A 26,609-nucleotide genomic window follows, 5' to 3' on the forward strand; every position below is an offset into this window, starting at 1 on the left:
AATGTGGAACAATTTAAACACAGTGTAAAACTTAAATCCCAAATTTGGAGACATCCATGTATGTTGAAATTTACTGCAAATTCAAAACGGGATTAGTCTGGAACGGCTAACTGTACAGGGGACTGCTTTACACCTTTCTGTTCGGTAAGGTCTGCTGTTTATTCTGATATATGGTTTGTCATGTGTTAAACGAAGGGTTCTGAAGTATTCCACCGAGATGAATGGGTAGGGAGATGGATTTGTATGCTTCAAGACGCAGATTGATGAGGTCATCATCTGTGCGCCGGTAAACGCTTCAGGAGCGCATAGGCACTATTTGTGTGTAACGCAAGCATTATGTTATCGGTTTTAAGGCAAAAAAAATCCGATAACGATATTAACAGATATTACATTTTTATGCTAATATCGGGCCGATAATATCGGTTGGCCGATATTATCGGACATCTCTAATTACTACATCAAGTAGCCTAATGCACATTTTGTTATTTGTGGTTTTAAATAACAATTTAAACAACAACTTAATAACATGGTGGTTGGCTGATCCCTAACCACTGCACTCCTTACAGGGCAACCTTGAACTACCCCAGGGGAACCTAGAACTGCCCCGGGGGAACCATCTCAACAGTTAGATCACTGCAAGACATTCTGAATAAGAGGATCTGCTAAGTAAATATACACGCAAATAGTGTCAAATCGTGCAAAAGCCATTTTCCTTGTGTGCCGTCTGTCTTGAGAAATGTCTGATATCAGAAATGCTCATGACTCTGATATTAAGATCAGGCCATAATAAACCAACTCAACTGAATTTCATGCAACTGCATAATACATTTTGATCTGTGCAAATCATAAGATTTGCATTCAGTGTTTTCAACGAGACAAAACTCTGCCATTACTAAATAATAACCAGTGCGGTCACCAAAACAGACCACCTGTACAGCAGGCTGAAAAAACGGACAAATGGCAGAGCAGAAAGATAGAGAACCACCTGTAGAGCAGAAAGATAGAGAACCACCTGTAGAGCAGAAAGATAGAGAACCACCTGTAGAGCAGAAAGCACCAAATCTTTTTTTTTTTTTTTTTTTTTAACCAACACGTCACAACACGTGCTCCTTACACCACAAGTTTAACATGTGTGTCACTGACGCATCATCTTAGCACAGCATAGATAGAGATTGATCGCCCTCATGTGATTACTCTTTCTACAGTTCCAGTAGCGGGCAGCAGGTGGCGCCAGAAGTCAGGCTACAGTGACACAAGGCTCCCACCAGCACCAGACAGACTGCTGGTCTGATTTATGCTCTGACCCACTGAGCTCAACACACAGCCTGAACTGCTCATGCCGCTTCAGTGGATCGCCTACCAGCAAGCTCCCAAATCAATTCATTCATTCATTAATTTATTTCTTTATTCATTTAAATGCCGCTTTCATCCAAAGTATAGTATAGTATAGTATAGTATTTCTATTTATTTCTTTATTCATTAAAATGCCGCTTTCATCCAAAGTGACTCATCTGACACCTATTGCTGGGTCAATTGGAACAACTCCGGGGTTAAGTGTCTTGCTCCTATAGAAAGCCTATCAATCTACGCATGAGAGAAATCTCACTGTGTCTCCAGTGTTAGAATAAACAGGTATTTTCTTTCTCAGTTTTGAAGATGAATGTTGTGGTACCACCCCTTTCCTTTCAGGGTGCGGAGGGAAAAACTGCCTCTGACTGGGCGCCCTGCGAGACAGCTCCTCCAGCATGCTTCAGATGTAGTTGCAAGCGTGATCCAAAACTAGCTTGATAAATGTGAGACCACAAACATATGCTGTGCTTGAGACAGCGGAAACAGACAAAGTGAGAGCCACATATGCCAAACCACACCAAAAAATAGGAGATGCAGCTCTGCGAGCCAACTGGCACGTCAAAAATCAAGGCTCAGCGGTCCACATCACGGAGACTGACACAGACCAGACGCCTCCATGGCACAGGCCCTCTGACACAGCGGCTTCAGCATCAGATGGGAGGCTCATCGGCCTCCACACAGGACAACAGGAAGTCCATTTACATGCCATCTGGAACTCGGTATAAAGATATTCTCCAAAACTCTGCATAAAGGTTCTCTCTGGAACTTAAGCTAAAAGAAATCACCTCAGGTAAAGGGTTTACCTCAGGAGGAACAAGAGGTAAAGGAGGCATACCAGTAATAATTAAGGGTTCATCTTAGGAACTAAAAGAGCTATGATGCCAAAAGCTAAGTTCATGTCTGGACACAGTTAAGAGCCCTACTCTCTGGCGGAACACTACCATCACGAAGACTGCCAAAGCATTTTCTAACTGACTCACAAACATCATAGCACATATGGAGCGATGTGAAATATAAAAAAAAACAGCTTAGAACACTGAGATTATGGTCCAAGCATCCTCGTTTTCACTGCCAAAATAGTTAACATCAACCAGAGAAGTCCCAAGACTTAAGCATCACCAGGTCACGGATCAATGGTGTAATAACGTGTTTGTCCAAGATACTGGCCAATGTTTTCTGGAGTAGAGGAACTCCACAGAGCTGAAATCAGTCTAGTCCCCAGCAGGGCCAACTGTCACCAAAAACTACAGAAAGAACACAGATAAGAGGCAGAAGTAGGCTGAAACCAGGTCTCACTGGTTAAGTGAGACACCGAGGTGACGGGAAAGACCCAGCGTGTTTGACAGTAAGAATGCCCCACAGGACAAGCAGCCCACCACAACTGCACCAAAAAAAGATCAGAGACAGAAAACCCAAAAGACAAAGAAAGTTTGGAGAGAGAAAGAGAGAGAGAGAGAGAGAGAGAGAGAGAGAGAGAGAGAGAAAGAAAGAGAGAGAGAGAAAGAGAGAGAGAGAGAGAAAGACAGAGAGAGAGAGAGAGAACCTGACTGTAGCCCCTGGTTCTCCAGCATAAAGTCCCATGGTGATGCAGGGTTGGGGCATTAGGCTGTTATCTCTGGATTAGCCCTAAATATAGAGCACTGGGTACTGGCTAGGGCCAATCCAGCACAAAGTCTCTCCAGTCAGTGCTGCCTGCGGCCACATCCTCCACACTGCACATTGCATAACACAGGCCTTCAGACAAGGAGCAGTGCTATGGACGCGTGATAGGCCACGCAACACAGCACCCTCAGGGCTGCGTAGACTACAAGAGGCCGAACTGGAGGACCTACCAGAGCTGCAACCTCAGGGTTGACCTCAAGTGTGATTTGTACTGCCTTTTCGTATCAACAAAGATTTGTCCATTTCAAACACTGCTTCGATTTCGTCTGTATCCGGAAGTTTTCAGAAAACATGTAAAGACTAAATGTACGCAGAGTATGGAGGAAGGTTTCGTCAATTTCCCCCTCTCTAATGCATAGACATAAATGAGCCTTTAGAAGCATATATGGGACTGACCCGAACTGGTAGTGTTTGGGGGACCCCTCTGAACCACCTAACCAGTATAAAAATGTCATCATGAAATCAAAAAGATACTGAATGGCAACATCTCAGTTAGGACCATAAAGGTCTATTGAAGCATAAATCATACACGTAGTGTCTATATTATCAACACCAGTGTTATCACCACCACCACAAGGGCCAGTGTCAGTTTTTCTGCCCATCACCGGAGTTATTTCAATTCATCCTTGATGCTAAGTTAACTTGTTGAAGTGAAGTGTGTGAAGAGGACAAATCAGATGGGGGTGGAAAACCTGATACTGGACCGTGGGACTCCATAAGTTGCCTTGTCGTGAATCATCAGCCTGACCGTTACGAAACCAGCTCAGAAAGAACAGGTCTGCTGACCTAGTCTGAGGACACCCTGACTAAACCACCCACACGATGGCCCACAGGTGTTGGCCAGAGCTAATGGCCATGCTTGCATCCCTGCTTTCAGTTCAGACCTGACACTACTACCACTTATGTTACACAAAAGACAGTGGTCTTGGTACAGTGCTTAGATGGCTAATGCTGTCCGCTGTGTGCTGAGGCTGCTGCTGCTGCAGCACATGATTCGGTCCACAGTGTTGTATTCTCAAGGCCCTCAAACGTTCATTCATGGTCCTACTGCAATATCAGTCCATCAATCACCCTTTTCGCCCTCAAGCACTAGGCCTTCACAGCAACATGCAGCCTTAACTACCCTGCGTCTGGGGAGAGAATGAAAGACTAGGTGGTGACACACTCCTCGGCCTTCACAGCAACATGCAGCCTTAACTACCCTGCGTCTGGGGAGAGAATGAAAGACTAGGTGGTGACACACTCCTCGGCCTTCAACAACACTGAGCATCCCAAAGCCACTTCATTACAAACACGCAGCCCTACACAAGATTATTGCATGAATATCCTACGCCTAATCGCATCCCTAATTGCACAAATGCCCCAATCCATGCAATTTTACAGCAAATACCCTACCTTTTGAGTGAGTGTGTGTGTGTGTGTGGGTGGGTGGGTGTCTGTCCATGCGTGTAAGCCCAGCTCACCTTTGAAGGCGGGAAGTTTCTGCAGCTCCCGGTTGTTGCTGAGACTGAATCTGGACGAGCTGGGGCGCTTGTCCTTCTTGACGGGCGTCTGGGATCCGCTCTGCTTCCCCTTCAGCAGCTGGGTGGGAGGTGGGACGCTGTTGCTACCTTTCCTGTTGGAACCCTGTGCAGGTAGAGAGACCAGGCACCACAGTACCATGAGGAACAATGTGCCATCAATCAATGCTTTTCTTTATGAACTGAGCATAATTGACATATTTTGTGAAGCAGACTTCGAAACTGTTCAAACCACAACAATCAGCGGGGGGCATCAACTTTATTCAAAGTACTTCACATATTCCACATCGTGTAGTGTGGCAGATTTACAATAAAAGTTTCAAAGCTGTTAAGGACAGGGTTTGAAATTAGCAACATCCATCAGGCAAATGGTACATTTCAGACACAAAATAATGGTTGATTATTGAGTGGCTGTTGAATCTGACCATTTGTCTATCAGTGGTAGCTGGTAGATATTTCCATTTTAAAAGGTTCATTTCCAAACTCTGCTTAGGGGTTATTTGCAAGCCTACTACAACACCTACACTCATTAAAATGATACCAACAACACCGGAGCCTTCCAGAATATAATTAGCCTAAGTCTTAAAATCCATCCCGAGCATGATAAGGTGTTGGCCTACAGTTTTGTGTGCAGCTCTCTGGTCTGCTGGCCGACAGCCTCATTAAGCTGTGATGTAGCAGAGCAGAGTAAAGCAAAGGGCTGCAGTCAGTCATCTAATCTTTGCCTTCTCCAAGTGCACACTAATGAGGCCACAGCTTGCAGCGCAACGATTTCAATTTGAAAGGGGCAGCTGTATTAGCGGCTCCTCAGTTATCCTGTGATCCATTTGTCCGTGGTGATGGCTTGTGATAACACGTAACTTGTGAAACGACGTCACTTCCTCATAAGACCGAGCTATACGTGTTTCCAGTTTGCGTTTACTTTCATCACAACACAATGAGTCGGAGAGCATGGTATTCACCGCGAGTAATGAAGCGTTGTCTAGCGTTTGTTTTTAGCAACACTGCTAGCCACTTTAACTAACACCAACAGAACGGATAAACAACACATTCCACAATATTCCACCAACAACAAGACAACATACCCTTAAGGCATTGGAATGTGTCATTCACATTTGATAAGCAGTTAAAAGAAGAGTAAACAGAGGGCGTAGCCATGTTTGTTTTCAAATCGTAAGAACTGTCCGTCGAACTTGGGGGTCCTCTGGTTTAAATGAGATTGCTTCTCGTCAGACAACTTGAAATGGGCGTGTCGTTACATCATTTTGCATACCTTCCGGTTTTTCAGACAACTTACTACTCGTAACATGATTACGATGGACAAATGGATCACGCCATTATAGAACACAGAGAGGAGCGGACGCACTGGATTAGGACCCCAAGATGTAAGGGAACAATTGGTGATGAGCACACACACACACACACACACACACACACCCCTTCTCAATCAACTTTAGCGACTAACCAATAACTGTTGGAGAATGGACACAATATAATATATCAACAAAGCAAATCTCTAATAACATTGCCACAGTGATAAGGCACAATATTGTGTTTACACATCCTGATCTAAATACCCTGGAAATACACAGAATTCTTGCGGGAGCACAATTTGAATTTGCTCAGCGAGTCACTAGTCATTAGTCATGGCCAGACCATTAATCTTTCGGATTTGGGTCTGGAATCTCCAGGCTAAAACCACTTTGCAACAAATTACATTCTTATGAGTATTGTCCTCCAGGTGGCACTATTCTGCACTGGTTTAGGCTAGCTGGTCTCCTTCTGCTCCAGATCAAATGTAATGCCTGCCAATGTAATGCCTGCTACAATTTCATTTGTTTAGGCCTTTAAAATCCATGACAATATTTAGATGTTTTATGGCTCCCTGAGGATGAGGAGAGGCTCCCAGTGCACCCTTATACAAGCCACCACCTTTCTACTCATGTGCAGTTGAGACGGCCAAAATTATTCACACCCAATGTGTTGCCTTTTGCAAACCTACTGGCCAAATAAAAATTCACGGTAACCGAAATCTAGCATGAATATTCATACTTTTGAGCTTCACTGTAGGCCTATGTATAGCTCAACTGGTTAATAACATTGCATCATTGTGCAGAGAGACCTACAGTACGTAGGCCCAGGTAGAGAATGAATCGATATTACATTACATTACATTTGGCTGATGCATTTTTAACCAAAGCGACTAACAACATGGTAACAGTTTTAAAGCATTTATATTATATTATATATATATATATATATATATATATATATATACACACACACACATTGCCTGAGTAGGCTTTTTCAGAATACTTTGCAACACTGACTGTTTATCAAGCCTAATACCAGTGTATGTGCTGATTATCTATGTTGTTTATAAGATTATAAACAGAACATACAATAGTATTACGCTTATTTATATTACAGACAAGAGTTGATCAACTGAACCAGCTGCAAACTGGGGCAATGTTTGAGTAGTGCAACAAGGTCTGGGACTTTCAGATTTAGTCAGATTTTGATGTCACAGATTCAGTCCAGTGGAACCTGGTTAAATAACTGGATCCAAGTGTTTGTGGCTCCACATGCCCTGTCTATCAATTAATGAATAACTAATGGAATGGATGTTTAGACATGTCAATTCACAGCCAATTACATTTTTGTTTGCATATTGTAATGTAGCATATTAGAGTAGATAAAAAGCAAGCAGAATTCATCTCACCCATACACCCAGAGTAGAACCCATCTTTACGTTTAGGTTATTAAAAAAACGGCCAATAGATCTACTAAGCATAGAGACTACAACGCAGATAATCTGAGCTGAATGAAGCCTCCCTTGATTGTGTGCCTTGGGGTTCCCTGAGTGACGACTAAATACACTCACACACAGCCGAGGAGCACATGACATTGTGTTGTGTTGTCGTATGGACAATGCACACTACTCTGAACTACAACATAGGGAACAACCCACACCCGGTCCCGTGAACCCATCACTCCTGTCCTCTTCGCTCTCCACTGGCTCCCTATCAAACAACACATAACCTTCAAAATACTCCTCCTGACTTTTAAAGCCCTCCATCACCTGGCCCCGTCCTACCTGTCCGATCTCCTCACCCCCAATCGACCCTCCCGAGCCCTCCGATCCTCCTCCACACTCACTCTGATCACCAAACCATCAAGACTCAAAACTTTTGGCGACAGAGCATTCTTCTCAGCAGCACCCCGACTCTGGAACTCACTCCCCCAATCTGTCCGTGACTCCCCCTCACTTTCCACATTCAAATCCCGTTTAAAAACATACCTCTTCTCACAAGCCTACGACCTCCCCTACCCACAACCATAACCATCCCCATCCTTGCCCTCTCCCCTCCTCATACCCAGTCACCCCCTGCCCCTACCCCGCCACCCTCCCCTGCAACTCGACCCCCATTGTGACTGTTTTTGCTCATGTCTTGTCCTGGATGTCTGTAGTATTATTATTCATTCCTCATTCCACTATTCCTCTTGTCTTTGGCGCATGTACCATTGTGATTTACTTTTTATTCATCAATTCATTGCTGCTCTTGTGTGTGTGTACGTGTGTGTGTATGTGGTACTGTTGTCCTTCTTTGTTTCCCCAATCTGTAAGTGACTTTGGGTCTTTGAAAAGCGATATAGAAATAAAATGAATTATTATTATTATTATTATTATTATTATTATTAACAACAACTAATGCTAGGTTATTAAGAAAGACGCTCAAGTTTTCAGCCGATGCCGTAAGCGGTGAGGACCGGTGTCCCCTGAGACGAACTGGTGCAATTACGTTAACGTTAGCTAGGCAGCAAGCTAGTAGCTAACGTTAACGTTACTGCCACCTAATGTGATGGGAAATGCAAAAAACACAACAGTCTTTGAAATCAAACAGTTCGAAGACGCTTTCGCCGAATTATTGGGCGTGGTGCACTTCCTATGTTGAATTTATTCGAGGCAAATCTCTGCGTCCAAGACGGTCCAAACGGGATGCTAACGTTAATGTCATCTTGGTTATCATGTATGATAGTGAACTGTACACTCATCTCGGCTAAATTACCGGGGGGACGCTGTTTAGCTGGCACATTTATAGCTCAGTATGATGGTTTTAAAGACATACTTCCATAATTTTGCTTTGAAAATGCATAATCCCTTACCTCGTGTTCGGCATTCTCTTGACCGCCCGTTTTGCCAACTTTTCCAGACTTTGGTGATTCCTGGAAACAAGGACGAAAAAGAGCCGGGTGGTAAGACGGCTAACGTCAGCGATAGACTAGGTTGTTAGCAAACAATAACTTAGCAAGCTGTCAGCTCCAACGGGGCTTTTGTAAATGCATATTTTCCTAATGTGTCAACATGTATCACAGTAATGTTTTAAACAAACACATGACAATAGTCGACAAACCTTGCAGTAAAGGTTGCAACCACCTCGCTAACGCAACACCAACCTAGCTAACACAACCGCCAAGTAATTGGTTACCATAGTTAACGACGCTAGCTCTGCACCAAGGTAACGTAGCTTCATCCAGCTACATAGCAAGTGGCCACTCCTCAAGCTAGCCAGATAATTAGCGAACACCAAAATACATTACAGTTATTCAGATGTCACAACGAGTTTTATTTGACTAAAAACATAATATTCCAAACGGGCCAACAACGGCTGAACCAACAGTAAACTTTATTTTGCTAGCAAGTGTCATGAAAAATATGTGTCCTTTGACAAACTGATAGCAGGCTGTGAGGTTGGCTACATTAGCTTGCTAGCTATCAACTGGAAGCTAGCTAGCAAATACCGTGGATGGCTGACACCCTCGGGAAGACATGAGATGCAGGCGAGGCCTTCGCATTTTAGCGGATGAATTAAAAAGTAGGCACACTTTCAATGAAATGTACTATTATCAACATGACGTATTAACTAAACGTACCTTATCTTTTTTCGTTTTATTCGGCATTGCACTCATGTGTTCTTCCTCACCCCTCTTTTACTCTCTTCACTAGAGCCCACTCCTGACAACTCTTGTCCGACTGTAGCGGTTTGCCTCTCCCCTAACATATGATAGGCTGGTACACTTCTGTCAGGTGACCCAGCGCGCTGGCTGTCAGCCTTACTACGCTCTGGTTTATCCTCCGAGTTACAAAAATAGACTTTTATCAAGGATCAAAGACTTTCTCCCTTAAGCGGGCAGAAATTTACGGATGTATGTAAAGTACCTAAATCCACAGGCTAACAATTTATATGCGAGTCCATGCAAGTGAGTCAAATGTCAACATAACATTTGCACTAACTATAATAGTAACTCACCGCGTTACTATCACGTTACCAGTGGCATTTAGTTTGCAGACTACATTTTAGATTTGAGTTTTGTTCGCGTTGTGCGTTCGTCCGAAATCGGCCAAGTCCTTTTTTTCTACAACAAGGATCTGAAGATTTAGCGCAGGTCGCTCCCGAAGACAGAAGTCTAGCACCATCTGGTGGCCATAATTATAAAAGGTGTAACTTGGAGGAATGGACATAGCCAGGAGTTGTTTTTTTACCTTGCTGTCAATATGGGGGGAAATAATCTTTTGATTTGTAAACATGTAAAAAAATATACACTCCATCCTTGATGTGGGCCGATTCCTTCGGAAAAATCCAATATTATAAACAGTGCAATCAAATAATAGTCTGAGAACGTTTGTACCAGTATTTATCTTCAACCTCCTACCACTATCACCTTCAACTACACTTTGATTATCACTTTAACTTCTGCACTCTCATTTTCTTGTGGTAGTATTTATTGTAGTATTGTAGTATTTAGGCTGTTGCATTATTATAACTTTGTATAAAAGTGTCTGCATAAATGTACATACAAATCAGAAAGACATGCCAGGATATCAAAGAGGCTGACATGGTAAACTTTTATTTTGTGGGTCCCCCCAATTAAAGTTACAGTATCAATTTGATATGTACAATACAGTTGAACAAACAAAAGCAAACCTGGAATGTAAATAAATACAAAAGCAATACACAACTCAATACAAAAAAAGGTAGACGTCATGAAGGAATAGCAGTTTGATCTGGTCAAGCCAATGGGAGGGGAATGAATGGTGTGTGTGTGTATGTGTGTGTGTGTGTGTGTGGGGGGGGGGGTCTAGGGAAAGACATTCCAGGAATCATTTGAACATCAAATCCTACAACCATTTACAGCACTGAAGTGGAGGTCTCCTGCCCAGCAGACTCCAGGCTTTAGCTTTAATCCACCTCCTCCATTCGGGACGTGTCGTCGTCTCCCTCCAGAGGAGGCATGTCCTCTATGGGAGCAGCACTTGTGTCGTCTGTGGTCAGGTCGTCCTCATCGATGCCTGCAAGGACATAGAAGTTCACAGGGGTCAGACAACTCATACAGGGACCATTGTAACTAGTATCTAATCTAAGATACTCTCTCAGCCTAGGAGGGCAACCCAAACCTACATCAGCTCATCAAGAGGACTGAGAATAGTAGTAAAACGTGAAACAAATGTCTGAAAATCGGGACCTGAAAATGATGCAAGTGTTCAGTTTTTACTATGAAGAAGGCTTTGCTTTCATATACAGTATATAAATCTGATGTAACTGCACACGTAGGCCCATTTGTACTCTCGGACTAACAGGATCATGTCAAATACCCAGGCAATGTACAGGTTAGGAAGTCATGCTGTTGAATCTTATTACAACTTTAAGATAAGAGTGGAGTTCTCACCTAAGCCTAGTTTGATCATCCTGTAGATGCGATTGGAGTGTGTCTGGGGGTCATCCAGGGTGAACCCAGAGGACAGCAGGGCCGTCTCGAACAGCAGGATCACCAAGTCCTTCACCGATTTGTCATTCTTGTCGGCCTCTGCCTTCTGCCTGAGCGTCTCAACGATGGGGTGGTCGGGGTTGATCTCCAGGTGCTTCTTGGCGGCCATGTAGCCCATGGTGGAGTTGTCCCTCAGAGCCTGGGCCTTCATGATCCTCTCCATGTTGGCAGTCCAGCCGTACGTGCTGGTCACAATGCAGCAGGGGGAGGACACCAGACGGTTGGACACAGAAACCTGGAAGCACAGAAGAAGAACAAAAAAATATTATTTCTAGTGAAATAATGTGAGCAGCTTAGAGTCTAATAACTTGTCACATATGTTCACACACTGGAAAAGGAGTGACATCCTAACCTCGTATATGTGCATTTATTTCATGCACATACACCATGGAGGTGTGATGAACCCAATAACAACGAGGTGTCCTGAGAGAACCTCACCTTTTCCACCTTCTTCTCCAGGATGTCCTTCATGATCTTGCACAGGTTTTCAAACTGAGACTTCTTCTCTTCCTGTTTCTTCTTCTGCTCATCGTCCTCGGGCAGCTCCAGGCCCTCCTTGGTCACAGACACCAGGTTCTTGCCCTCAAACTCCTTCAGCTGCTGGACGCAGTATTCATCAATGGGCTCAATCATGTAGATGACCTCCAGGCCAGCTTTACGCAGGCGCTCCACAAAGGCCGAGTTGGCCACCTGGTCCTTGGTCTCACCTGAAACAAAAATATACAACATTTTTCAACAGAGTCCAGTGTCGCCACAATGGCATACTCCTCTGGTACCTTCTTTTTATAAATTATAGGTTTTCCTGAAATCGTTAAGCAACTACAAAGAATTGCAAAAGCCTTTATACTTATAGACCAGCTATGTATGACTAAGTTATCAGCTAGTTCACAAAAACTGATATATTTCCCTAACCAGTGATGTAGTAGATGTGCTTCTGAGTGTCCTTCATGCGTGTGACGTAGTCTTTGAGGGACACCATCTCATCTCCAGTGGCCGAAGTGTAGTAACGTAGCAGCTCAGAGAGCTTCTTCCTGTTCTGGGAGTCTTCATGGATGCCCAGCTGCAGAGATAAAACCACAGAATTTTTTTTTTTTTTTTAAATAATCGTGACTATGATTTTTAATCAAGCAGAGGTAAGTCGATCATAACTGATGTTATAAACTGGAAAAAATATGTTTAACTAATTCCACTGTACAGCTGCCATGGTATTTTTGTAAATGTATTTTCAAGGTCAATGGCCTAATATCCTTGGCCACTTGACATGGACAAAATGTCAGTTCATGTCCAACTACGTTTTCACTTTGTGCTGTGGTTTTGAGCGTTATAGTCAAGCTAAACCTGCCCTTATTTCAGTAATACAAATTATTGGAGAAGAAAAACGAATGGACAGAAGTGGGGTGTACAAATCCCCTCTCTTCCCCTTAATCCTTTCAGTGGACTCCGGGGAGGGGGGGGGGGGTGAGTTTCTCAGGTCAGTGCTAATCTACTTGGCCCAGGTTTAGGGAGAGGCAAGCTGCGTGAGAGGATCAGACAGGTGGCAGATGCTAACAGGTTAGCAGGGCAGTGCCCAGGATGCTAACAATTGACTGCTAAGGTTTCAGCTCTCCTCGGACAGTCAGATGGAACAACGAGGGATTGTCTACCCTGCTGTCAGGCTTAAATGATGCTTCACACCACTAGCTGACTGGATTTGAAATTTCCACCACGACACACCAAACCGTTTTCGAGGACTGGAGAGATTTAGCCAACTGCTCAACAGATGCAATGGACGGCCAAGCTGAGGAGATGGGGGATAGGGCATAGACAATGTACCTTGATATTCTTGGAGAACTGCTCGTAGTACTTCTTGTAGTTGTCCTTGTCCTCGGCCAGTTCAGCAAAGAGTTCCAGGCACTTCTTGACCAGGTTCTTGCGGATGACCTTCAGGATCTTGCTCTGCTGAAGCATCTCTCTGGAGATGTTCAGGGGAAGATCCTCAGAGTCCACCACACCACGGATAAAGTCTGGCAGAAAACAGGGATCACACACACATGCATGAATATACACAGCCTAAACCAAAGTTGAGCGGATGACACTCTAGACTAGGGTTGGGTATCGTTTGGGTTTTATCCGATACCGGTGCTAAATCGATACTTTTAAAACGGTGCCGGTGCCGAAACGGTGCCTGAACCGGTACTTTGTTTTTAAAATGTTTTACATTAAAATGGTCTAAAGCATGAATTGATTTATTGATAAGACAAATTTGAACATGAAATTGAACTGTTATATTCAATTTACTATCAATATCTCATTGCTCCTACGAATAATACATTTAAATGTTAAAACAGCTTGCCATGCATGCACACACAATGGTAAGCTCTGTTTTCAAGTTTACCCAGTGTAGGCGGTTTGCCATAAGGTATGTTAAAACCGCTTGCCATTAAACTGCCAGGTCATGGACAACGGCATTTGCAAGCAAGCTAATCTAACAGGGACTCTACTTTCCAGTTATTTCAGTGTGTTCCCAAATGCTTCAAGAAATGGCATGTCTTAACCCATAACACGCAGTAGTTTTGAACATATTAGGCTACATGTCGGTGTTGAAGTGTTTACATTCCCAGCGCTAGCCTAGTAGGTATTTTAATAGCAACTATGGCTATGCACTAACACCGTACGGAGATGGTTTTGTAGCCTCTTTGACAGCTCAGTGACATCAGGTATGTAACCTACATATTTATGTTTTTGCCAGCTAACTTTAACCATGATCTTCATATTCATTGTGATGCTATGGGCCTCGTGCACATGAAAGATTAATATCATGCCATTCACACCGTGAAATAAAGTTTTCCCCTTACAACTTTGCTGATAACATTTCAAATGTCAGTTAGCGCATTAGCAAGGATATTGTGTAACGTATAGGCTAGCCTACTGTTGATGTTGTTTCATAGCCTTTTGCTTGTGTGTAGTTAGGCCCACTGCTAGATTTTGACACAAGCTCGTGATATCGCTTTAAAGTAAGCTAGGCTACTTGGGCTCACGCAAGCTGTCAAACACTGTCCACTGGCCTATGTGGTGCACCCCCCTGGTTTATATCCAGTGTTTATCATATGTTAGGTAACTGTATCTGGATGTGTTGCTATCAGAGCAAGACGTTAGAGGTGCAGTGATGCCTCGTATACATTTTTTTTTTAAAACGCTATTTAAGCACCGAAATGAGGCACCGAAATCCACATTGTTATTCGATGCAGTTACTACTGTTTGTGTCGGCACCGGTGCCATATTAGAACCGTGTTTCGGTGCCCAACCCTACTCTAGACATAGGCTATATATAGATATATTTTAGGTTATGTTCACTAAGACACATAATCTAAATGGAAAATGGTTCATCTTTCATTACTATAGAATCATAATACCATTCCATAACATCCCATAGAGGCTCTGTGATGGCACTTACTGAGGTACTCAGGGATAAGATCGTCACAGTTGTCCATGATGAAGACTCTGCGCACATATAGCTTGATATTGTTCTTCTTCTTCTTGTTCTCAAAGAGGTCAAAGGGCGCACGGCGGGGCACGAAGAGGAGGGCACGGAACTCCAGCTGTCCTTCCACTGAGAAGTGCTGTGGACACAAAATTAGGAAACATGGTGCTTTATTCAGTGCAATAACCTGCCACAACGCCAAGTGTTATTTTTTCATATTGCTATGTGACAATTCTAAATAGCATAAAGGTTATTGTCTAACGTGCAGTCAACAACACAATAAATATTGTACAAATAAATGACAGATGGGTGTCATTTACCTTGACAGCCAGGTGGTCCTCCCAGTCGTTTGTAAGGCTCTTGTAGAACTCCCCATACTCCTCGTTGGTGATGTCCTCAGGGTTACGGGTCCAGAGAGGCTTGGTCTTGTTCAGCTCCTCCTGGTCGATGTACTTCTCCTTGATCTTCTTCTTCTTCTTCTTCTTGTCTCCGCACTTGTCGTGGTCGTGGTCGTGGTCGTGGTCTTCGTCCTCGTCTGAGCCCACGTCCTCAATCTCAGGCTTGTCAGCATCCTTTCCTTCCTCCTCTCCATCTTTCTTCTCCTTCTTCTCTTTCTCCTCCTCCTCCTCTGCTTCGTCGTCACTCACTTCCTTGTCACGCTCCTTCTCCACCTGTGAGGCAACATGGGAAAAGGTGATAACACTGACAAATCTGGCATAGAGCATCTCTTTTGAACAGAGCGGGACTAAAGATAGAGCTAAAACAAGTTATCAAGGTGTATTTCCTTCAGTAAAATATTGAGGGACATTCTCACGAAGAACGATAACGGCAAAAAAGTATCACTCTACCCAATATGACTGACTATAACTATAATGATTATGACACCGGGAACAATATAGTCAGGAATCACTTTTAGCATTTAAGTATACTGACCACGGACATACTTACAAAAAGGGTAATAGGATAGCCAATGAACTGTGAGTGCTTCTTGACGATCTCTTTCAGTCGTCGTTCCTCCAGGTACTCTGTTTGGTCATCCTTCAGGTGCAGGATCACCTTAGTGCCACGGCCCATTGGCTCGTCTGTAGGTATAGACAGGAACAGGTGTAGGTATAGACAGGAACAGGAAATTCAAGTTGATGTACCACATCAGTGGCATTCACAAGGAAGTGACACATTTCAAGAAATGTTTTAAGATCTGTTCACCTTGCACTTCATTTATTAAATCTCTTACAGTGTTGTAGTATGTATGTTTATGCTTTTTGTTAATATGAAAACTCCCTTTCATTTATTCTTTTTCTTCTTATTATTATTATAATTATTATTATTGTTGATATATTTGTTGTTATTATAGTTATAATTAATATAGTATGTTGTATTATTATTTTATTATTATTATTATAATTAATAACGTAATGTTTATATACCATAAGTTGCTTTGGACAAAAGTGGATGCCAAACACCATAAACATATTTGCCTCATAGCAACATTACCACTGCTGGTTTTGTCACGCATAGCCTTTATCAGAGTAATCAGGCTGTGGTCTTACCTGTATCGACTTTGACGGTGAATGAGCCTCCAGCGGAAGACTCCCAGACATACTGCTCGTCATCGTTGTGTTTGGTGATGACCGTCACCTTCTCTGCCACCAGGTAAGCGGAGTAGAAACCCACACCGAACTGCCCGATCATGGAGATGTCGGCTCCAGCCTGCAGAGCCTCCATGAAGGCCTTGGTGCCAGACTTGGCGATGGTACCCAGGTTGTTGATGAGGTCGGCCTTGGTCATGCCGATGCCAGTGTCGATGAGGGTGATGGTGCGATCGGCTTTGTTGGGAATGATCTCAATCTTGAGGTCTTTACCAGAGTCCAACTTGCTTGGTTCTGTAAGACTTTCATAGCGGATTTTGTCCAGAGCCTGTAAAATGAGTGGTCATACAGAATGGTCACCAGATGGCAATAAAAGCGTCAACAAAACACATTAGAAAAAATATACCTGATATTCCCCTCATATGTTGTGTTTGTTATTTTAATTATTGTATGCAATTCATAAAATTACAAAAAACATCAGTTCGACAGTTACCAGTTTATCTTGCCATGTGTGCAGGCATAAGGTGTCTCATTATAAACTAGGTGAAAGAGATGACTTATTGTTGGGAGCATCTACTCACATCTGAGGAGTTAGAGATAAGTTCCCTGAGGAAGATTTCTTTGTTGGAGTAGAAAGTGTTGATGATCAAGGACATCAGCTGGGCAATCTCTGCCTGGAAGGCAAAGGTCTCGGCCTCCTCCTCCATGCTCTGGTCCTGTGGTTCAGGCATCTATGAGGGGAAAAAGCCATTCTTTCAGGACAAATTCTACAAAGTTGCTATAAACCAGATATAACTCCAAATATCAATCCCACAACATTTACAATTGCAATACACAATAATAATAATAATAATAATAATAATAAAGAGATTTAATGACTTAAACCTAAACATACGATTACAAATAACGAGTCTGGGACAAAAATAGGAACCCTGTTCAGCAATTTGGTCGACATAAAAAAGCTGCACGTGAATCTACAATATACATGGGAGGATTTCGTGACTGAGTTATCGAAGTCCTTTTAAAATATCTGGTAGCCTATTATAGTCTAAATACATTTTGATAATAAGTGCGCTTATAATCAAAATGTATGTTTAGGTTTAAGTCATTAAATATCTTTATTATTATTATATTATATTATATTGGCGATACATATTCTTGAAAGAGCGCACTTATAATCAAAATGTATTTAAACTATAATAGGCTACCAGATATTTGAAAAGGACTTCGATAACTCAGTCACGAAATCCTCGCACAACATGGTTAGGCGCAGCCAGATACACTCCACCTTCTGGTTTACGCGGTAAATTACAACCTTCTAGAAAATACTAGTCTCTTCCACAGGCGCGCATCTCATTCAGCGACATTACTACGAAGACGCTCATTTTGGTGTGTTGTAACATTTCGTAATAAGTAACCGTTTAAAATACTGCTTACATTCAATCAACAAGAAAAACCAAACGTAATAAAATGAATATTAGCCAAATTACCAGACTAAGCCGATTAACGTTAACACCCAACTGAATCGTAAATTCCAGATAAAGCTCCACGTGAAGAGTCCACTGGAGTTTGATAGTCAATCACAGTTAACCTAATGTTAAAAGAATGAAATAGTAACGTTAATGTTTAAGTGAATATTATAACTTATGATATAGCACATTTAAATTAAAAGAAACTAAAGCGAACCACCACCTAACATCAGCTCAAGTTTAGTAAAGGATCCACAAACGTTATTCATTTTACATGGACTGTAATCTGTGTCATAATAATGACAGCTGGCAAGATAATAACATTAACATTAAAGGCAACTACTTATCCTTGCTATGATAGCTAGCATCATAAAAACCTGGCTACTTGGGCTAGCATAGCTTACTCATCTATCGTGACTCCTCCTTGGGAATGGGAAGAGTATCGTTAACTCAAGCTAGGATAGCTGGAAGATAAGTTAGCAATTTCTTTGCGGTGTCCAGTGGCTCTTGGATGCTCAACTGCCTTGCTAGGTTAGACAGCTCATTAACGTATTTAGATGGCGTTATGCGATTTGGGTAATGTTAACGTTTAGGCTACCCTGCAAACCATGTCACGAAGTCTTGACATAATGAACGCACTTTGTCCAGAAATATTTGTTTCTTGTCATTTAAGACACATTGTGCAGCATTTTCAATAACTGTTACAATCAATGATACCATTTAACCCTGTAACGTTAACTTATCGAATGTTAACGTAGCTACTGAACATCACTTCATTTGAAGCTCATCATCAACCTATCATTATGTTTTCTTACCTGAATTTGTTCCCTTTAACAGCTGACAAAAACAAATTCTTTCAAATTGTTGCTCTCGTCACCCTCTGCAGACGTCCTGCCAAACCGAGGTAAGGTTGCTCTCATACGCTGTCAGTAATGACAAGTGTCCTGTGCATAGATTTTGGTGCGCTACACTGTGTCCGGTTTTATACTGCCCTTCAGAGTGTTCGAGAAACTCAGCTTCCAGAACCGTCTGGAATCTTCTCAATTCACCCCTACCGATAGGGCGTCACCGAGGAGGGAAGAAATTCGTGTCAATCATGCAACCACGCCTTTCCCTATCTAACAGCATTGAAGGATTTTGTAGGGGGTGTGTCTTGACATAGTTTTGTAACCGCCTCTATAAACTTGCTTTTTCATGCACCCACGTGGTTTAAAGAATATTCTGGTTAAATCAATGTGATCAGTGCACTTTCATGAAAACCAGTAGGCTAATATACAATGCAGAGCATTTACTTTATTATAAATCTCAGTTTCTTTGATAAAAAACATGAATTACGAAACATGATATGTAAAAAAAAACATGAAAATAAAAGAAAAACAAATCATGTTAAGTGGACCTCAGATTATATGGTAGGCGTATGCCTTAATGATGAATAGCTACCTAAATTCTATTTGGACAAAAAATACGTAATGACAGTCCTGTGAAATATACGTACATTGTGCTTGCCAAAGCAAACCTTAAAAAAATAAATAAAAAATAATTCACAATTGAAAAAAAAGCCATTCACAATTGTCTTAGTCAACTTCCTCCATTCTGGAGGTGTCCTCGTCATCACCCTCCAGAACAGGCATGTCTTCCTCGCTTGCCTGAGGCAAGTCATCACCAATGGCTTCGTCATCATCAATACCTGGACAACAAAGTCAATTTAGTTAGTTAATTTAGTTTAGTTTAATTTAGTTTCTTTGAGAACCATTCAGCACTAGCTCAACATTTGTTTCAATTTTGGTCTCCAGGTAGACTCACGCATGTCCTGCGCCATGACAGCAATTTCTTGCTCCTTCAGAACTCACCATAGACTACCCACTGACTGCCATTACACTTAAAACCAGTTAAATCAGATGCACGAAAGACTCTTCAGGTAGTTCATTTGTTTCCAGTGGAGCATTATCTGTGTTGTAACGGCATATTCTGCTCCTTTCATGTTCACTCCAACAATGAAAATATTGTTTGCCCAATAATAACAATTTTAACACATGCATAAATCCTTTTACATTGTAACATGGTGCAGGAGCATAGCACAAGACCCTGGGCCCCTGCATAGGCAGTCCTGATGGGCCCCCACCCCCCATGTTCCTCAACCCAGGTAAAGTGAAATATATTCCAGACTTTTCAAGGGCCCTCTCTCCCCTTGGACCCCTATAATCAGTAGTGGTTTTACCCCCAGTCCGACGCCCCTGACGTGGTGATTCACTAGGTGCAACAACCAACCGGGTCAGTGTAGACACTAATTGCATTAACAATAGTGGCAGGTTCAAACACACCTGGCTCCACTGGAAACAAATGAGCTACCTGAAGAGCCTTTCGTGCATAAGGCCTGCAGGAGACATGAGAGACACTCACCAAGACCAAGCTTGATCATCCTGTAGATGCGGTTTGCATGTGTCTGAGGGTCCTCCAGTGTGAAACCGGAGGAGAGCAGGGCTGTTTCGAACAGCAGGATCACCAGGTCCTTTACTGCTTTGTCGTTCTTGTCGGCCTCGGCCTTCACCCGGAGGGTCTCCACGATGGGATGCATGGGGTTGATCTCCAGGTGCTTCTTAGCTGTCATGTAGCCCATGGTGGCGTTGTCTCTCAGGGCCTGAGACTTCATGATCCTCTCCATGTTGGCCGTCCAGCCATACGTGCTGGTCACAATGCAGCAGGGGGAGGACACCAGACGGTTGGACACAGAAACCTGAATGAATGAGAAAGGTTAGCTGTGCTATGTAATATGTTACTGTGTGGTCATAAGCTAATATGTATATAAATTCCAATTCAGCAGACTATCTAGTTCAGATATGCTTTTCATATTATGTACCTTCTCGATTTTTTTATCCAGGATGTCTTTCATGATCTTGCACAGGTTCTCAAATTTGGTCTTCAGCTCGTCCTGTTTCTTCTTCTCCTCATCGTCCTCGGGCAGCTCCAGGCCCTCCTTGGTCACAGACACCAGGTTCTTGCCATCATACTCCTTCAGCTGCTGGACGCAGTATTCATCAATGGGCTCAATCATGTAGATGACCTCCAGGCCAGCTTTACGCAGGCGCTCCACAAAGGCCGAGTTGGCCACCTGGTCCTTGGTCTCACCTAGAATATGCACACAAGTATATGGAATAAATTAAGTTTTAAGATTGTGTCAACCTCCTGTTTGAATGAAATAGGATATCTACAATGGTATTGGGATTCAATAGACGTAAAAGCTAAGACACATAATATTATATTTTGGTATACTTTATAGTATAATGGCATTTAAACACGGAATCTCACCGGTAATGTAGTAAATGTGTTTCTGGTTTTCCTTCATGCGTGAGACGTAGTCCTTGAGGGACACCATCTCATCAGCAGAGTTCGAGGTGAAGTAGCGCAGCATGTCCGACAGCTTCTTCCTGTTCTGTGAGTCCTCGTGAATACCCAGCTGTAGAAGAGAAAAAGGGCAAAAAGACATGAACAGATGATCCAGGAGTGGTTCTGTTGCCCATCTGGCAGAGCAAAGCACTAAGCTGTGAAAAACACTGTCACTGAAAGAAAATAACACATTGGATATACTTGTAAGATTGGTTGGACAATTCACATGTAGCATTCATGTAGTCATGTTTCTCTCTAAAAACAGTGTTATTACATTGAACACATTTTGCTACAGCAGTGGATTTTTTCTTGTTTTACTTGTTAGACTTGTATCATGACTAAACCACAAAACATGAGTAATTTGTGTAATTCCATGTTTTGTGGTTTAGTGATTTGGACAACCCCTCTTTTTATTGACATAATTTATTCATAATGGAAGAAATCGTATGCCTGCATATCTTTTAAGTCACTGTGTATAAAGGTGTCTGCTAAATTATTTCTTGGAAGTGTAACAAACATTATACATATCTTTGCTAATTACCCACCTTGATGTTCTTGGAGAACTGCTCGTAGAACTTCTTGTAGTTTTCCTTGTCCTCAGAGATTTCGGTGAAGAGGTCCAGGCACTTCTTGACCAGGTTCTTGCGGATGACCTTCAGGATCTTGCTCTGCTGAAGCATCTCTCTGGAGATGTTCAGGGGAAGATCCTCAGAGTCCACCACACCTCTGATGAAGTCTGTCAGTAGAATTAGAATTCGAATAGAATACAGTAATGTTTAATTGATTGAATATCAGAGGAAGGGGTCATTCATGCCATAAGATTATGAGTAACAACATTGAAACAAGGGAGAAAGTGACAAACAGGAACTCACTCAGATACTCTGGAATCAGCTCGTCACAGTTATCCATGATGAAAACTCTGCGTACATAGAGCTTGATGTTGTTCTTCTTTTTCTTGTTCTCAAAGAGGTCAAAGGCAGCTCTTCTAGGCGCAAAGAGCAGGGCCCTGAACTCCAGCTGTCCTTCCACTGAGAAGTGCTGTGGACATACAGAAAATAATACAGTTAATACAACTTTAGTAAACAGATGCATAACGCATCACGACAACACTTATAGTCACAATTCCAGGAGTGCTCTCACCTTGACAGCCAGGTGGTCCTCCCAGTCGTTGGTCAGACTTTTGTAGAACTCTCCGTACTCATCGACGCTGATGTCGTCTGGGTTACGAGTCCAGATGGGTTTGGTCTTGTTGAGCTCTTGGACATCGGTGTACTTCTCCTTCACCTTCTTCATCCTCTTGTTCTTGCTTTCCTTGGTGTCCTCGTCTTCATCAGCTCCGATGTCCTCAATCTGAGGCTTGTCTTTGTCCTCTGCTGCGTCCACCTCCTCGATCTTCTCGCCTTCCTCAAGGTCAACCTCTTTCTCTCTCGTTTTCTCAATCTGTATCACAAAACATATAATAACGTAATCATAAACATTTTGAACAATATAGAAAATACTCATATCTTAATCTTTTCAATCGTTTTATCTTTACATTTTTATTTAAAATGCTTAGTAATGAAAAGCATTAATTCAAGGAAGTAGGCCCTTAAAAATATCACAGGTTACACAGTAACGGTTCCTCACAGGATACAGCAAAGCCTTATTGACCTAGAACTTACATAGAGAGTGATTGGGTAGCCAATGAACTGGGAGTGCTTCTTCACAATCTCCTTGACACGTTTCTCCTCAGTGTATTCTGTCTGGTCCTCTTTCAGGTGAAGAATGACTTTGGTGCCACGGCCAATGGACTCACCTGTAAGGACACACAGGGTTGAACTACACTGCAGAAATGACAGGGCAAAAAGCGCAGGCATGTGTTATTAAACATTATTAAATAATGTGACTCACCAGGATCTGTCTTCACTGTGAAAGAGCCACCAGCAGCAGATTCCCAAATGTACTGCTCGTCATCGTTGTGTTTGGTGATGACCGTCACCCTCTCTGCCACCAGGTAAGCGGAGTAGAAACCCACACCGAACTGCCCGATCATGGAGATGTCGGCTCCAGCCTGCAGAGCCTCCATGAAGGCCTTGGTGCCAGACTTGGCGATGGTACCCAGGTTGTTGATTAGGTCAGCCTTGGTCATGCCGATGCCAGTGTCGATGAGGGTGAGGGTCTTTGCCTTCTGATCAGGGATGACGTCAATTTTCAGATCCTTGCATGATTCAAGTTTGCTGGGGTCTGTCAAGCTTTCGTATCTGATCTTGTCCAAAGCCTGCAAAACAGAGAAGGCCACAGAAAACCGCATTTAAAACAGCTCCCTTAAAGTAATACAATGTAACAATAGTAATTGTGAGTTGTTTTGTTTTGTTTGGCACAAACAAATTTATATAATTTGAGTTGAAAAGTAAAATGATGCACATCTACCCAGAGAGAACATTAGAGTGCATTATTGTGTGTGTACTCACATCTGAGGAGTTGGAGATTAACTCCCTGAGGAAGATTTCTTTGTTGGAGTAGAAAGTGTTGATGATCAGGGACATCAGCTGGGCAATCTCTGCCTGGAAGGCAAAGGTCTCCACCTCCTCTGCCATGATGTTCTGGGCCTCTGGCATCTGTGTAAACACACACATTAGCGACAGGTGTTAGCAAACGCATGCTGACCTGCCTACCTCATAATCACTTCAATGTCTCATTACTAGCTACCCTTACCCTTCTGCACTCGAGTTGGGGGTGGTATTGCCAAATTGGAAATTAACCCAGTGAGTAAATACCATTCTTGCAGCATAACATGAATTAACCGTAGTAACAAGGGTATTGCTGACTCAGAATGTCTCAGTCGAGTGGACCAAATGGTTGACTTGACGGAGAAAGACGCCTGCAGCTGGAGACAGCTGACACCATTTCTCCAGCCTTGCTGTGAGACCAGCTGCCATGTCACTCACATGCCAATCAAACCACACTCTTTGAAGATGGAGGCAGGGAAATCATGTGGCTGCTACACATGGCTCCCATTCAGGCATTTCATACATCTTTACGTTTAAGTTTTTCGGCATGATTTAACATATTCAGTCAAATGTTGAGGATTAAACTGCAGATTTAATGTTTGTTTTATTTATGAAAACCTCAGACTTCTCCTGTATGCATGCAGTCGGACATATGTGACAATGACCTCCATTAATTGTAGATCTGTACTTTATAATGGTTTGAAAATATAAATAATCTCTAACAAAATGTAATAGCTTGTGTAGTTTATCAACTGTTGATTTGAGTCAAACAGCCCTCTGCCCCGCAGCACTATCTGTGACTTTGAGTTCCAGTGTCAGCCATGTGCTCCAAGCAGAAGTTGAAGCATTTTATAAAGTTGCTTAATCCTACTTCTCTTTGGTGCAAAAACACAAAATCAAATACATTGAGCTTTCCAGTAGACTAGATTAGATTATTAATTACGATTAGTAATACTACTACTATTACTACTACGACTATTTATTACAGTTAATTGTGTTGCAATCCCAAAACAGATTCTATTAAAATCACAATCTTGTATTTATCATTTCAATGTTTTAACCATGTTTGGTTAAAACATTTATTCAATAAAATATGTATAATAATATGGTTTATTTTACCACTGTAGGCCATAGAGAAAAAGTGAAGCTTACCTTTTCAGTTGGAATGAATCACTTGAGAAAAGCCTCCGACTCTAGGCTCTGCTGAGGATAGTCCTTAGTGTTCTGGTGGACAGTCGGTCACTCGTTCTGCAAAGACACCAACCGGCTCCAGTCTTTTTATACTTTGGGGCCTGCTGGTCTCGAAGGCGTCCATTCAGAAGGTTCCAGAAAGACTGTTCTCTACACTATGGGGGGAGTTTCTAGAGAGCTGGTGCGGTGGGGCCGCCGGGGTGTCCAATGCCACAGCCCGCATCTGTCCTTGTAGGGGTGTGAGATCACAGAGGGTGCCTGTCACTCAAGGAAGGAACCTTCCGGATAGCATGGCCACTTACGTCTATCAGCGTCACAGCTGGTTGTGAGCAGGACCAACTGCTTAACGGCACCTCACAGAGAGACACAGACCAGACCAGTAGGCCTCAAAGACAGATACGTTTCTGTGTTAGGTATCAGAAATGTTTGACTGCCATTTTCTTTCAGGCCATGAAAGTCATGACAAATTCCATCTGTTTTTCATGGATAATTTGATTCAAATCACTCAACTACATGACAGTTAATTCATTGTAAAAGATTAGTTGAACGTTACATTTCATGATGACCTCTTGTTTCTTGAGCATTTGTCACAAATTGGGTGCTCAAGTGCTTGTCTCAACAATAGGCCTATGGAATACCGCCAGAGGTCAGAGGATGCAGCCCTGATCAATGAGGTGTGAGTACCCTTGCCAGACAAACCCTAGAATCTTCTACTTTCATCTAGAAGTTTAGGCTAGGCTACAGAGTCTGAACAATCGGAGGAATTTGTTTGGTCATAGCCTAGGATGCTACCAGTTGACTTATGCATAACCCCTCCCTCCCTCCCCCGGCCTGGATTGTGGGCGTACTTAATACTTAAATACTTGACCAATGGCTGTAACCCTATTACTTCAACCTATTCTTGCACTGATATAGTTTTTTTATATTACTTTGTCTACATTATTCTCTTATATGTCCATATTTTATGCTGGTCTCTAGACTTTATTCTTGCACTGTTGCACTGTTGGACTTACTTATTTGCACCATTACCATGACACTCACTCTCATAGAGTACCATGCATACAGAATCACAGGCTCAGTCCCTGCCCTGTCACTGCAAGTGTCTCATGCTTAATTATCCTTAAGCACACTATGTGGATATTTGATTTAGTTTTATTTAGTATTTTTTTTATCTTCTACTGTCTTTATTGTTCAGTGGGGTTTTTTTATATTTAGGCTATATACTTATATGACTTTTTCTGCTGTAAGTGCATGTTGTGTGTGATGCTACTGAGACCTTGAATTCCCCCTTGGAGATCAATAAAGTAGCCTATCTATCTATCTATCTATCTATCTATCTATCAATCTATCTATACTTATTTGTCACAGATCAGATGTAGCTATGTAGGGCTATCTCCCATAGGAGTGTCTGGATGGGCGATGGAAATAGATCTATTTCCATCGCCCATCCATTTACATCAACCACCAAGGCCATTTCCACAGAAGATGGGAACCCTATCAATTTACAAACATCCTAAACTGCAACCGCCGTAAAGTAGGCCTAAAGGATGCAACCCCCCCGCCCCCCCTTCAAACTTTCGGGCACTCCACATGTGATCTCTCGATCTTTCCGACCTGAGCATAATGCGCAAGCGCAGTTAGTAAGATCCGGGCTCCAGACAGGATGA

At 42.5% G+C, this 26,609-nt stretch overlaps 3 protein-coding genes across 4 annotated transcripts in view; all 3 read right to left on the minus strand.

The window, feature by feature from the left end:
- LOC143110409 (serine/threonine-protein phosphatase 2A 56 kDa regulatory subunit gamma isoform-like) overlaps window positions 1-9,574 on the minus strand; it is a 47,566-nt gene extending 37,992 nt beyond the window's left edge. The window contains exons 1-3 of the mRNA XM_076273299.1: window positions 9,468-9,574; window positions 8,700-8,759; window positions 4,476-4,638 (exon numbers count right to left, since the gene is read on the minus strand). Coding sequence (XP_076129414.1) covers window positions 4,476-4,638; window positions 8,700-8,759; window positions 9,468-9,503 — 259 coding nt within the window. The 5' untranslated portion in view covers window positions 9,504-9,574. The remainder of the gene's footprint in view (window positions 1-4,475; window positions 4,639-8,699; window positions 8,760-9,467) is intronic.
- An 842-nt stretch (window positions 9,575-10,416) lies between these two features.
- hsp90aa1.2 (heat shock protein 90, alpha (cytosolic), class A member 1, tandem duplicate 2) lies at window positions 10,417-18,893 on the minus strand. Of its 2 annotated transcripts, XM_076272773.1 has the most exons (12): window positions 18,694-18,893; window positions 17,900-18,000; window positions 16,991-17,140; window positions 16,371-16,737; window positions 15,769-15,902; window positions 15,141-15,491; window positions 14,794-14,959; window positions 13,173-13,363; window positions 12,273-12,420; window positions 11,799-12,067; window positions 11,262-11,595; window positions 10,417-10,884 (listed from the first exon to the last, which is right to left on the minus strand). In XM_076272773.1, exons 3-12 carry the CDS (start codon window positions 17,138-17,140, stop codon window positions 10,775-10,777), a joined length of 2,220 nt encoding a protein of 739 aa, XP_076128888.1. In that variant the 5' UTR covers window positions 17,900-18,000; window positions 18,694-18,893; the 3' UTR covers window positions 10,417-10,774. The 2 variants fall into 2 exon arrangements, with proteins under 2 accessions (XP_076128888.1, XP_076128887.1); XM_076272772.1 differs by lacking the exon at window positions 17,900-18,000.
- Window positions 18,894-19,157: 264 nt separating this feature from the next.
- LOC143109972 (heat shock protein HSP 90-alpha 1) lies at window positions 19,158-25,011 on the minus strand. Its single transcript, XM_076272774.1, has 11 exons — window positions 24,904-25,011; window positions 23,713-23,859; window positions 23,153-23,519; window positions 22,924-23,057; window positions 22,403-22,702; window positions 22,135-22,300; window positions 21,808-21,998; window positions 21,185-21,332; window positions 20,736-21,004; window positions 20,279-20,612; window positions 19,158-19,565 (listed from the first exon to the last, which is right to left on the minus strand). The coding sequence occupies exons 2-11, from the start codon at window positions 23,857-23,859 to the stop codon at window positions 19,453-19,455; spliced, it is 2,169 nt and encodes a 722-aa protein (XP_076128889.1). The 5' UTR covers window positions 24,904-25,011; the 3' UTR covers window positions 19,158-19,452.
- Window positions 25,012-26,609: the final 1,598 nt, after the last annotated feature.

The sequence above is a fragment of the Alosa pseudoharengus genome, unplaced genomic scaffold (genome assembly GCF_046254945.1).
Source record: "Alosa pseudoharengus isolate Yale_2024_CS ecotype anadromous, Long Island Sound unplaced genomic scaffold, YU_APseudo_1.1 YU_APseudo_1.1_scf_7, whole genome shotgun sequence".
Taxonomy (NCBI): Eukaryota; Metazoa; Chordata; class Actinopteri; order Clupeiformes; family Clupeidae; genus Alosa; species Alosa pseudoharengus.